At 46.0% G+C, this 14158-nt stretch overlaps 1 protein-coding gene across 4 annotated transcripts in view; it reads right to left on the reverse strand.

The window, feature by feature from the left end:
* The window catches only part of INSR (insulin receptor), a 145750-nt gene extending 142392 nt beyond the window's left edge, over nucleotides 1-3358 (reverse strand). The window contains exon 1 of one of the 4 annotated variants that reach the window (XM_061422265.1): nucleotides 2776-3358. In XM_061422265.1, the coding sequence (XP_061278249.1) occupies nucleotides 2776-2875 (100 nt within the window). In that variant the 5' untranslated portion in view covers nucleotides 2876-3358. The remainder of the gene's footprint in view (nucleotides 1-2775) is intronic. The other 3 variants (XM_061422267.1, XM_061422266.1, XM_061422268.1) reach the window with 3 other exon arrangements.
* Nucleotides 3359-14158: the final 10800 nt, after the last annotated feature.

The following is a 14158-nucleotide window of genomic DNA, read 5'->3' on the forward strand; positions in this document are numbered from 1 at the left end:
GAGAGAGTCCTCAGTCCTTCAAAATCCCACTGATCTCTCTCGACCCCACCCCCACCCCAGACAGAATGCCACACTGCTTGCTGCTGGAGATTAACCAACGATCCGGAAAGTTCCTTACCCCACCCCAAACCTCCGAAGGGCATCACATGTCATTTATTCGAGAGTATTTTGTTAACCTTTACACCACAGGGGTTAGGGCGGGGAGGCTCAGAGTCCCAAGAAGAACCTTCTGTTAAGAAACCTTTTATTAACAAACCGGGCTTCTCATCTCAGCACTGCCACCTCATCCAAGTTCCTCACCTTCGAAATGGAGGATAAACCTTACTTCAGAGGGCTGTGGTGAGGATTAATCGAGATTATCAATGCAGAGTGTGTAGAATAGCGCCTGCGGAGCCTTTGCTTATATTTGTGGCAGTTAGGTTTTATCTGGAGAATAAAGGAGCCATGACTTGGACTCCTGGGGAGAACAGGAAGGATAGGAGTTGAATCTAGAACAAATATTTAGGACTTCCCTGGTGATCCAAGGGTGACAAATCCGCCTGCCAACGCTGAGGACAGGGGTTCGACCTCTGGTGTGGGAAGATCCCGTGTGCTGCAGAGCAGCTAAGCCCGAGGGCCACAGCTGCTGAGCCTGTGCTCTAGGGCCAGGGACCCACAACTATTGAGCACACGTGCCACAACTACTGAAGCCCGCGTACCCTAGAGCCTGGTCTCCACAACAAGAGAAGCCACCGGAATGAGAAGCCCATGCACAGCAACTAGAGAGTAGCCTCGATCCTCACACCCAGAGAAAAGCCCAGCACAGCAATGAAGACCCAGCACAGTCAAAATAAATTTATCAAACATCTACTAGGTGTCAGGGGCTGCTCTAGACTCTGGAACTGTGGCAGTGAACAAAAGAAACATAAACCTCTCCCTCGTGGAAACTATAAACATGTAAGAAGTAGTAAATCCATCCACTGACCCCTGAAAGTGAAAGTCGTTCAGTCGTATCAGACTCTTTGGGACCCCATGGACTGTAGCCCACCAGGCTCTGTTCATGAGATTCTCCAGGCAAGAATACTGGAGTGGATAGCCATTCCCCTCTCCAGGGGACCTTCCCGATCCAGGGATCAAACCCAGGTTCCTACAGGCAGATTCTTTACCATCTGAGCCACCAGAAAAGCCAGCCCAGGCACAAATCCACTATTAATTACTAAAGCTACCAGGAACAGAGGAGCAAGGAATCGCATACATATACAGGTGTGCACGCACACACAGACACACATGGGCATGGACGTGCAAAGCCTGATACAGATCTAACAGCTGGTCTGGGTTTCTGTTTTTTTTTAAACAAGAGCCTAAATCCACTGCTACCCTTCCTTGGAGGAGCACCCACTGTATACCAGGCACTCAGTGCTTGGAGACTCGCCTAATTGGCAAAGGTGCTCCACAAGCCCGGTTTGTCAACTCCAGAGCCCCCACATGCTTTCTCGTGCATCCCCACTCACTGACAGGCAACTCAGGAACTTCTGCTCCTTCCCTGCCTGACCCCTTCCTCATCGGGACTGATTTCCTTTTATGGAGAAATCTGAAGAAGTAACCCAACACATATTTTGAAAGCAGGGCCTCCGCCATCATGGTGGGAAACCCCAGTTATATTCTCTTCAAGGATTTTCCATCCTTGACCTGCAGCCAGAAAGACCTGCTGTCAAGCCCAAGGAAAATGCTGGGACTTGCCCCTCTCCCCATACCAGGGAGCTGCTAGCCCAGGGACACTCATGAGGGAGACTTGAGGAGGGAGACTTGAGAAGGCAGAGGGGACGGGGTGCTGGGCTGACCACAGGTTAGAGACCTGCCCAGCCGACAGGTAAAAGGGTGGAGGAGGGAGGTTACCAGGGGTTCCTGGGGCATGGGCAGCTGGGCAGAGCCCTGGGCCCTGGCACCACCAGAGAGGTTTGTCTTCTCTCTAGCTCTGATTCTGGGGCAAGTGAATTCTGTGTCCTTCCTGAGCCTCAGTTTACTCCTCTATGAAATGGCCCAACAGCAGTATCAGCCTCCACGGGCTGCGGCAGAGATCCACAGAGATAAGACCGGCCAGCCCGAGGCATCTGGCGACACTAGCTGTAATAATCATAAAAGCCGACACTACTGCTACTACAGCTGCGCTGTTGCCAAGGGCTAGAGCTTGCCTCCGACATCTGGAAACAGAATTTCAGAGTATAACCATGGAACTGAAGTCAGGGGTAGCCGTGGGTCTAGATACCAGAAAGAAAGGGGCGGGTTCTACACTTCCTCGGCCCCTGGGGTAGCGTCACCAAGCTGCTGGGATCCCAACGGACCACCCTGCCTTCAGTCAGTCACCCTCGATTCTCACTCCAAACCGTCTGTGCCCGAGGCATTTGGCTGTCCGAGAGTGTCCGATGACCCTACTTCTCGGAGGCGACCCAGAGAGGACGTGTGTCCCGTCTCTGGAGCCAGGTGGTGGGCTCGGAGAGGCCCAGACACGGGGGTTTGAGGAGCGCTCTCGGGAGAGGCGCCCGCAGAAGGGCGGGCACTAGGGCAAGGTTCCTGCAGCCCGGGGCCGCATGCGGGTCTTGGAGCCGCTAGCCCAGGCGGGCAAAGGCCAAGGTCAGCGGCTTCCCGCCCCCCGCGAGGCCGGAGAAACCGTCCGGGCCACCAGCCCTCCGACGGAGGACTGCACTCCGTCCACAACGGGGGGTGGTTCCATTTTGGCAAAGGGTACCCTCCCCAGCCGCGCGGCTTCCCGCCCACTCCGGGACCCCCCAGACTCACCTTCTCCAGGGTACAGGTGGCCCGCGGCGCCCACCAGCAGCGCGGCGACGCCCACCATCAGCAGCACGGCTGCCGCCCCCCTCCCGCCCCCGGCGCCCATGGCTGCGGGAGCGCGGAGTGCCGAAGGATCAGAGCGCGAGGCGCTGGCTGGCGGGGTGCATGCTACGAAGCGGCCGCCCCAGAGGGGCTGGGGGTCGCGCGTCCTTCTCTTCCACGCGGGCCGCCCAAGGTCCCGCAGCCTGCGCCTGGGAGGACTCTAGAAACGGCCCCGGGAGGGGCGCGCGGCCTCCGCCGCTACGAATCCGGCAGCGCGGCCGGGTGGAGACGGTCCCGACTCCGGGCCCCCGCGGCCCGGGCCCCCGTCCCGACGATCTTAGGGCCCGGAGCCCCGCGCTCTGCCCCCCTGACTCTAGGCTTTTGGCCCCGAGCGCTCCGGAGCTCCGATCTTCGGACGCGCGGACAAACGGACGTGCGGACAGGCGGGCGGGCACCTGGGCTGGCGGGTGGCGGGCAGGCGGCGGGAGCCAGGGCTGCTCGGCCCGTAAACAACGCGGCCCGTCAGCTGGGCCCCGTTCGGGCCGCGGGAAAAGGCGGCGCGGATCTAGGCTCGGAAGGGACTCGGCGCCCGGCAGAGGCCCGAGAAGGGTGGAAGGAGGACGGGCAGGGGGGAGGCGCCGCCCCGCCCGCCCGCCAGTCTCCCTATCCTGGGCCCCGCGCTGAAGGCTCCCGTCGCGCCCTAGCTGAGGGGGCGCCCCAGATCCCTGCCCAGCCCCAGCGCCCTGTACAGCCCCAGGATTCCTGTCTCAGAGCCCGGGAGCGCCCCAGATTGACCAACTTAGCAAGTCGTATCCCGTGTTTAAAACATTTTGTTAGTTTGTTCTTCGTGGGACTTTGGAAAATTCATTTTTATTTTTTTTAATATTGTATTAAAATATTGTTTATCGTGGTTACTCGGCTTTTTGGTACTCCCTTAAATGTTACGTTCACCTCCCCCTCGTCACAGTCTGGCCAGTGAGTATGGGCCTCGACGCCCCAGAGCGTCCTACCCCGGAGTGCGCCCCCGCCCAGAGCCAGGCCCCTAGGGACAGCCACGTGCACGAGCGTGGTGCGTGCGCTCAAGTATTCGGTAGCCTGGGCCCCTCCGCACAATGCGTGGTTCAAGGTGGAGAAATGACCCTTAGGAGAAAGTGTAGAAACTCGCAAAAAAAAAAAAAAAAAAAAAAAGTGCAAACCAGGCGCTGGAGATGTTGGGTAGGACACAGGTAGACACACCCAATTTTCAATATGCAGCCCCAGAGTCCATGTGTGTTTGAGTGTCAGTCACATGACTGTGGCCACCCCGCCTGGCTGAAGAGGGGCCTTAAGCTCAGAAAAGCCAGAACCCAGTGAGAATCTGGTCCCTCCACTTAAGACTTCCTGTGCAGCCTTGAATGAGTAATTTTTCTTTCTCTCGATGGGCCTCATCTGTATGATGCATGTAAGGACACCTTCAGGTCAGATTTGGTGAGTTGTAAGGGCTTCCCGGGTGGCTCAGTGGTAAAGAATTTGCCCACCAATGCAGGAGACTCAGGTTAGATTCCTGGGTCAGGAAGATCCCCTGGAGGAGGAAATGGCTACCCACTCCAGTATTCTTACCTGGAAAATCCCATGGATAGAGGCAGGCTACAGTCCGTGGAGTCGCAAAGAGTTTGACATGACTGAGCTCGTATGCGTACACACACACACACACACACACACACACACACACGACCAAGCACGCATACACATGCACACACACACAGTCTCAGAGGGGAAATAAAGCATGACAAAGCACCCAGAACAACTGTTGGCTGAGGGCGTTCATTCTTTCTTTCATCTATTAACCAAATATTAGTTTGCCAGTAGATGGGCCCACTGTTCTTCTAACTCAAATCTATTCTTGCCTCCCTGTCCCTCTAGTGTCTGGCTCCACTTGTCTGTTCCAATGAGCCTTCCCTGACCGCCCTTTGCAAACACTCCCTGTCCCCTCTGCCGTTTGTTCCTGTTCGGGACAACACACTGGTGTCTCTACTTGAAATTCTGACTTACTGTATGTATTCACCCCTCCCCAGGAAGGCAGAAATCTTGTCCATCATGTTCAGTATTTTACACCCAATGACTGACATATCCATTGCTTAATAAATATTTGTTGAGTGGAAAAATCAACATGCAGTAAGCAGTGGGGATTTGCAGGGAGCCAAATAAATACCATTCATTTCCTTGTAGACCTCACAACCCAGTGTGGGGAGAAAGCCATTAAGTTACACACCAGATGTTTTATAAGGTGAGGTGGGGAGAGGCAGAAAGATTCTCCAAAGAGGTGATTTTGAACTGAAATCTGAGGAGGCAGAGCCATCGCAGGGAAGCATCAAGAAAGTGTTCCAGGTGGAGGGAATGGCATGTGCAAAGGCCCAGAGGACAGGCTAGTGTTCTCACAACTGGGCCAGGCACTGTAGCTGGAGCAAAGAAAAGAGGGAGGCTGGGCTGGTAGGCGAGACTAGAAGGGATGGATATACCATGGACAGGTTGTCTTCAACACACCCTTTGTCCTAAAAGCAACAGGGATGCATTAAAGGGTTTATACCAAAAGGTTGGGCTTCCCTGGTGGCTCAGACAATAAAGAATCTGCCTGCAATGCAGGAGACCCAGGTTGGACCCTGGGTCTGGAAGATCCCCTGGAGAAGGGAATGGCTACCCACTCCAGTATTCTTGCCTGGAAAATCCCATGGACAGAGGAGCCTGGCATGCTACAGTCCATGGGATCGCAAAGAGTCAGACACAACTGAGCGACTGAACTGAACTGACTGAAAAGCCACCAACAATTTCAGGCAGGTGCCATTTGCTAAAATTCCAAGGGACATATTGCCCTCTGGAAATCCTTCAGGATGCAAGACCTCCACATAAAGTTGGGTATAAAGTCAGAAGAATCATTGTAGTTGTGACTTACTGGGAGAAAATGAAGACACCTCCACTTCCAGAAAAAAAACAACAACTCATTATTTCTTCTGTAAGCTACCTCCCCCACGCTCCCCCCAAAAAAATACCAGGATATAAAAAATGAAAGTCAACCTCTGCCTTTTCTTAAAAGCACTGGAGTGGGAGTAGAAAATCACCATTTGCTAATCTCCAAAATAATTGATTCTGGCAAGAGCCATCAAGGAACGTTAAAAGTGATGGTTGGAAACTTGAAAAGTAATGGGGTATTTCCATGGTCTGCAAGTATCTCTTTGCAGCATGTTTGTCCAAAAAAAGAAAAATGGTAGCTTCGTGGAAGAAAAACCTGGCTTAACAAAATGATCAAAGTTACTCCTGGATTTTCTTTTGTAATAAAATAGATTATTGGGACAGTTGGGGAAGATTGAAATGAATCTATCAGTTCCACAGTGATACTGTATCAATATTAGTTTTGATCCTTTTACTGAAGTGATGTAGCAGAATGTCCTTGGCTTTAGGTAATAAACATCAAGTGAAGTATGTAGGGGTTAAGGAACATAATATCTGCAACTTACTCTGAAATGGTTCAGAAAAAAAAAAAAGAGAGACAGAGAAAGAACAAAGCAGGTGTGATTTTTAAAAGTGTGATGAAATTGGTGAATCTGATAAAGTGTGTATATAAGGGTTAATTGCACTATTTGTGCAACTTTTCTGGACGTCTGTGCAGGTGTGTACTCAGTCGATCAGTCGTATCTGACTCTTTGTGACCTCATGGACTGTAGCCCACCAGGCTCCTCGGTCCATTGGATTTTCCAGGCAAGAATACTAGAGTGGGTTGCCATTCCCTCCTCCAGAGGATCTTCCCAACCCAGGGATCCAACCCACGTCTCCTAAGTCCCCTGCATTGGCAGGCAGATTCTTTACCCCTGAGGAAGTCTGCTGCTGCTGCTGCTGCTGCTGCTGCTAAGTCGCTTCAGTGGTGTCCAACTCTGTGCGACCCCATAGGAAGTCTGACATCATGTCAAAATTATTAATAAAAGCTTTAATAGTTTTGAAAAACCACTTGGGACTTTCGTTTGGCTTTGTTTTTCTTAGATTGGCTTTGGTCTGACATTTAAACACATACCATACTTGAAGACATGATGGAAAGAGAGAGATCGTTTCACGGTTCATGAGTATAAACACCAAATACTGTACTTGTGTTATGCATCGAGGAGGGCTTGGAGAGACACCACCACCACCTTGCTGGGGTCTTCCTTTAGCGAGTCCCTTTGGGACAATCTCCCTCAATCTTGCGTTATGTTATGTTAAAGTTTTCCGTTATGTTAAAGCAGGAAGCCCAGTGTAAATCCTGACTCCTGTGTTGTCATGGAAACCTGCTTTAATAGAGTACATTTAGGAGTAGAGGGGGAAACTACAGATGGATCTGCCTTGCGGGTGACAGTGCAAAAACCCAGCAGTGAGAATTTACTAACAGAACCAGGAGGAAGCTTGCGTGAACATGACACCCACACCAGGATCAAGTGGAACTTGGGCCAGGAGGGCAACGATGGTTCAACACTAGGAAGTCTAGTCATCCAGATCACCGTCTTCATAGATTTAGGTTACATGAGCATCTCTATGCTACTGAAAATGTCTTTTATGGAACTTCCCTGGTGGTTCAGTAGCTAAGACTCCACGGTCCCAAGGTAGAGAGCCCAGGTTCAATCCCTGTTCAGGGAACCAGATGCCACAAGACACAAGTAAAGATTCTGCTGCAACAAAGATCAAAGATCCAGAGTGCTGCAATGAAGCCCTGGTGCAGCCAAACAAATAAATACGTACTTGTAGATGTATTTGATGAATTCCATAGCCGCTCAAAAAAGGAAGCATAAGACTGCAATATGGAAATTTTGTTTTATAATTGCAAAGTAGGGAACATCTCTTCAAGCAAGACGCAAACCTAAAATCTAAAAATAACAAATCTGGCTATGTAAACATTGAGTTATATGAATAGTGAAATAAAATCCTGCATAAAACCGAACATCAGATTTTTAAAAGTGAGAAAAACATATGCAACTTAAGTGACAGATAAAGGGCATGCATTATGGCATGTTACATAATGTGTAATACATAATACTTTCAGTGAGGGAAAAAAGTCCAAACTTTTATTTGCCAAAATAAAAATGGCAAAGGACATGAATAGACACAAAGACAGACCCCTGAAAAGAAAAGAAAAAAAAGATGAAACACAAAAAATATTGAAATATGTAAAAGGATGTTCAGCTTTCTTCATAGTTAGAGATATGCCGATGTCATTTTCAACTGCATTTGCCAATAGTCAGGAAAACGGTAACACAATGTGAAGATTTGTGAGAATGCACACACATAAACATGGTATAAACACTGGTTGTCCAGTGGCTAAGACTCCATTCCTCCAATGCAGAAAGCCCAAGTTCGACCCCTGGTCAGGGAACTCAATCCCACATGCTGCAACTAGATTCTTATGCCTCAACTAAAACCTGATGCAACCAAATAAATATTTTTTAATGACATTTTAAGTGTTTTTTTTTTAAACCCACTGGTATAAATGAGTTCAGCCTATGAGGGGGGTAGATTTGGCAATGACTTTCAGCATATAAATTGCATTGATGCTTTTTCCCACTGGTCTCACTTCTAGGAAATTAGACACTGCACAAATATTCTCCACGGGTGTAAAAAGAAGTGTTCTCAAAGACAGTCATTGCAACAAAGCCTGAAAGCAACCTAACTAACTTTTCCCCCAAGAAACGGGGAGACTTTTACATTCTCCTCAAAATGCCTCATCACTTCAAATATTTCAAAATTTCCTTGTCCTTTGTCTTTTCTTTCTTCTCTGATTCCACTCACATATGATTTACACTGACAAGTTATAGTAACTTCCAGTATCCTCCAACTTTTTCCTGGGTTTTATTTTTCCTTTGAGACTGTAAAGGCAGGGTGTGAAATTGATATAAAAACAGATATCTTATACTTACACAGCTTGATGTCTGCCCATCCTGTTCTGATGGGGTGTTATTTCAACACTTCCACAAAGCACTGTTATTCATAAAATCTCCATGTCTGACCCTTAGTCAAATACACTCGGCTATTGTTTTTGTTTTATATTTATCGTGGTAAAATATATATAATACAGAATTCACCACTGAAACCATCTTAAAGCGTACAATTCAGTGACATTCAGTATGATGTTGTGCAACTTTTACTATTATCTTGTTCCAAATTTTTTTTCATCTTCCCAGACGGAAACACCATACCCATTAAGCAACCACTCTCCGTTCTCCCTCCCCTCAGCCCCTGGCAACTGCTAATCTACTTTCTGCCTCCATGGATTTGTCTATTCTGCACATTTCCTATAAATAGGATTATATATTATGTGACTTTGTGACTTTCACTACTTACCATAATGTTTTCAAGGCTCATCCATATTGTAGCATGGATTAGCTGTTCAGTCACTAAGTCGGGTCCTACCCTTTGCGACCCCATGGACTACAGGCACCAGGCTTCCCTGTGCTTCACTATCTCCCGGAATTTGCTCAAATTCATGCCTGTTGAGTCGGCGATGCTATCTAAACATCTCATCCTCTGTCACCCCCTTCTCCTTTTGCCCTCAATCTTTCCGAGCATCAGGGTCTTTTCCGATGAGTTGGCGCTTCACATCAGGTGGCCAAGGTATTGGAGCTTTAGCTTCATCATCAGTCCTTCCAATGGATATTCAGGGTTGATTTCCTTTAGGATTGACTGGTTTGATCTCACAGTCCAAAGGATTAGTTCTTCATTTTTTTATGGCTGAATGACATTCCATTATCAATAGATGTGGATATGGATTTTGAATCATCAGGCCCTTCCATATTCCCATTTTGCACCCACACTTGAATCCACATTTTCCAAAATCTATAGCATGACTGAACTGCAACCCATGGGAATTTTTAATATTTACTTATTTATTTATTTATTTGGCTGTGCTGGGTCTTAGTTGTGGCAAGCAAACTCTTAGTTTCACGTGGGCTCTAGTTTTGTGACCAGGGATTGAACCAGAGCCCCTCCATTGGGAATGCAGAATCTTAGCCACTGGACCACCAGGAAGTCCCAGCTCCTGGGAATTTTTGAGTAATGGGTTTCTCCTGGTTTCTGATGCATTGTCCAAATTGAGGCTTCATCTTAACCAGCTTCAGAGAATTTAGATTGTGGCTGAACTTAACAAATAAAATGCTAAAGAGATGGAAAAGCTGCCAAGACAAACTGTTCATCCTGAACAAGACAAAAAATATTAAGAGAGTACCACCAACGAATATGAACGTCTTACCACTGTGATGTTCGCGTCTCTCACCTCCTTCCTTCCTCCCAGTGTAGTTTTCAAGAAAGATGAAAGACGCGAGGAAACGCATATAAAATATTTTTATTTCTCAGAAACGTTTCCTTTCACTGTTGCAAGGTCCAGGACTCTTTCCTATTGGCTGAGAGTAACAGTTACCTGAATCTAGGTGGAAAAAATTATATAAAAATTATAATTTAAAGAAAACCGTTTTCCAGACTCACAGACATAGAAAATAGATAAGTAGTTGCCAAGGAGGATGGATGGAGTAGGAGTTTGGGATTAGCAACTGCAAACTATTACATATAGGATGGATAAATAGCTAGGTGCTACTGTATAGCACAGGGAGCTATATTCAATATCCTGTGATAAACCATAATGGAAAAGAACATGAAAAAAGGATGTGTAGGTACATATATGCACGTGTGTGTATTTCTGCTGTATAGCACAGGGATTCAGATATATGTATATATATCACATGCCACATGGCATGGCCAAAAAAAGGCGGGGCTTATTTCTGGATAAGAAAATAAGGTTAGTCTAAGGACTATCCCTCCCCCTCCAAAAAAAAAAAAGAATTTCTAAATCCAATTTAAATAAAAATCTGTACCTAAAAGAATATAGGAAAATTATTCTGATATTCATCTAGAAAGGGGTTTCTCAGTCTCAGGATTTATGGACATTTAGGGCCAGATCATTCTTTGTTGCAAGGGCTGTATTATATGCATTATAGGATATTTAGCAGCATCCTTGGTCTCTGTGCCATTATATCACCTCATCTGGAACAATCAAAACTGTCTCCAGAGACAGCCAAGTGTTCTCTGGGGTGCAAAATACTGACTGAGAACCACTGGTCTAAAAGAACAATTAAATCAGCATCAGGGGACTTCCCTGGTGGTCCAGTGGTTGAGAATCCACCTTTCAATGCAGAGGTGGCAGGTTCCATCCCTGACCAGGGAATTCAGATTCGACATGCCCCGGGGCAATGAAGCCCACACGTCGTCCACTGCAGCTACTGAACCTGAGCACCAAAACTAGAGAGAAGCATGTGCATTGCAATGAAGACCCAGCTAAGGGGGAAAAAAAAAACAACTAGCAATGAGAAGAAAGATCTGGAAAAGCTCTTTTACTGAGTAATTAGGAAAGCAGTAACACTCTCACACATCAGAATATTAAAATATTATAAAGCTAAAAAGGAAATGAACTTGGGCAAACTCTGGGAGATAGTGAGGGACAGGGAGGCCTGGTGTGCTTACAGTCCACGGGGTCCCAAAGAGTCCGACACGACTTAGCGACTGAACAACAACAAAGTTAAAGTAAGTTTGAATAGACCCAAGTGTAGCCAGTTTTATATCAGGAGTAATCTAGGAAGGTGCTCCCATTTTTAATCACTTTAAAGAATTTTCATTGGAGTATAGTTGATTTATAATCATTTATTTTTAAAGGTCACTCCCAGTCAGCTGAAAAGAGAAAAATCTTCAACATCATCATTCAATAAAAGTGGCCAGGATAATTGTTTAGTAATTTGAGGAGGATAATCTATAGTCTTTAGAATGAATGGATTTAAAAACTTAAAAAATGTTTTTAAGTTTAAATGTAATTTACTAAATGGAGAATTTTAAATTGTTCTATTCTTCTGGAACAAACTAGAAGAATGTAGAATTGGGTATGTATCCATCTTTCCAGAGACAGCCCTTGCTAAGCCTTTGCTAAGTCACCAAAAATATGACAATAACAAGTTCAGGATTTCACTCCACAAAAATGAAAAGATCGACATATTAAAAAAAAAAAAAGAAATGGCCAAAATGAAAACACAAGTAACAGAGAGAGAAAATATATTCAATAACCATGGCACAAAAGAGGTTCATATCTGCCTTACAGAAAAGGTGTTTACAAATTGATAAAGGGGAAAGAAAGAGATCCTATTAGAGAATAAGCGAATGGTGTGAAGGGACTGTTCTCAGAAAATAAAACTGCCAAGAAGTCAAGGGTTCAGGTTTACTCTTAAGCAGAGAAACGGCGTGAGTAAAAACAACTTAGGCGGGTGCCATCAGTCACCTATGAAATTCCCCAGTTTAAAACTAGGACACAAGGGACCTTCTGGGGAGTCCAGAGGGGGACTGCTTCAATCCCTGGTTGGGGAACTAAGATCCCCCATGCTGTTCTGAGCAGCCTCAAAAATAGAACAAAAGAAGACCCAGAGATTACTGTGTGTGTGTGCTCAATCACGTCTGACTCTTTGTGACCACGTGGACTGTAGCCCACAAGGCTCCTATGTCCATGGGATTTCCCCAGGCAAGAATACTGGAGTGGGTTGCCATTCCCTCCTCCCGGGGATCTTCCAGACCCAGGGATTGAACCCAGTTCTCCTGCATGGCAGGCAGATTCTTTACCATCTGAGCTGTCAAATCATCAGATTGCACACTTAAAATGTGTACCATCTTATTTGTCCACCGCACCTCAATAAGCTGGAAAACAGATACTCTGCAGCTGGACAGTGGTGATGGCTGCATGATATTGAGAACGTTATTTAGTGCACTGAACTGTACACTGTATGGCAGAAACCAACACAACATTGTTAATATTAAAAAACAAAAAAGAATTTTAAAAAAATTCCAAAAAATCAAGATGGTAAATTTCAAGCTATATATTTTTTTTCTATTTTTTTTAAAAGAACAACAAAACATATATAGCCCTGAGTGAAAGAAGTCAGTCTGAAATGCTACATATGATTCCAACTATGTGACCTTCATTTTGGAAAAGGCAAAGTTATGAAGATAGAAAAGAAGATCAGGGGTTGCCAGGAGTGGGCCTGGGAGAGAAGGAGGGAGGGATGAAGAGATGGAGCACGGGGGGCTTTCTAGGGCTGTGAAACTATTCTATATAATACTGAAATGAAGGATTATATAGAATATATATATAAAGAATATCTATACAAAGTATTATATAGAATATATGAAGTATCAAAAACAAAGAAGATGCGACACCAAGAGTAAACTCTTGGCCGAACGACCACCTTGACTTCAATGTTGGCTCATCAGTTGTAGCAAACAGAATCCACTCGTGCAAGATGCTGATGATAAGGGAAATTGAGGGAGAGGGGAAAGAAGGTGTCTGGAAACTATTTTTTGCTCCATTTTTCTATAAAGCTACTCTATGGAAACATTTTTTAGAATAAAAGTATTTAAACTTTTAAAATTTATTTAAAATGGAAACAGAAGAACACCTCTCTTGGACGCCCAGCTAGCATCAATGAGATGCAGTGAAAACAGCAGCTGGGGTGGGGGGTGGGGGTAGGGGATTAAGAAGCCCTCTCCTGGAATCTTCCTACCCTGTGGGTGGGAATGTAAGTTGGTCTAGCTACTATGGAAAACAGTATGGAGATTCTTTAAAAAACTAAAAATAGAGCTACCATATCATCCAGCAATCCCATTCCTGGGCATATATCCAGAAAAAGACAAAAACTCTAATTAGAAAAGATACGTGCACCCCGGTGTTCATTGTTGTTGTTGTAATTCAGCTGCTCAGTCATGTCCGACTCTGCAACCCCACGGACTGCAGCATGCGAGGCTTCCCTGTCCTTCACTATCTTCCGGAGTTGCTCAAACTCATGTCCATGTGTCCAGTGTTCATAGAGGCACTATTGACAATAGCCAAGACACGGAAACAAACTAAATGTCCATCAACAGAGGAATGAATAAAGAAAACAGGTACCTATATATAAAATATCATTATTTTATAAAAATAAAATATGCAAATATCAGTGATAAAAAATAATAAAAGAATGAAAAAAGAACAAAATACTGCCATCTGCAGCAAAATGGATGGACCTAGAGGTTACCCTACTAACTGAAGTAATTCAGAAAGAGAAAGACAAATATATGATATTGACCATGCTGCTGCTGCTGCTAAGTCGCTTCCGTCGTGTCCGACTCTGTGCAACCCCATAGACGGCAGCCCACCAGGCTCCCCGTCCCTGGGTTTCTCCAGGCAAGAACACTGGAGTGGGTTGCCATTTCCTTCTCCAATGCATGAAAGGGAAAAGTGAAAGTGAAGTCTCTGAGTCGTGTCCGACTCTTGGAATCTAAAAAGATTATA

Source organism: Bos javanicus, chromosome 7 (genome assembly GCF_032452875.1).
Source record: "Bos javanicus breed banteng chromosome 7, ARS-OSU_banteng_1.0, whole genome shotgun sequence".
NCBI lineage: Eukaryota > Metazoa > Chordata > Mammalia > Artiodactyla > Bovidae > Bos > Bos javanicus.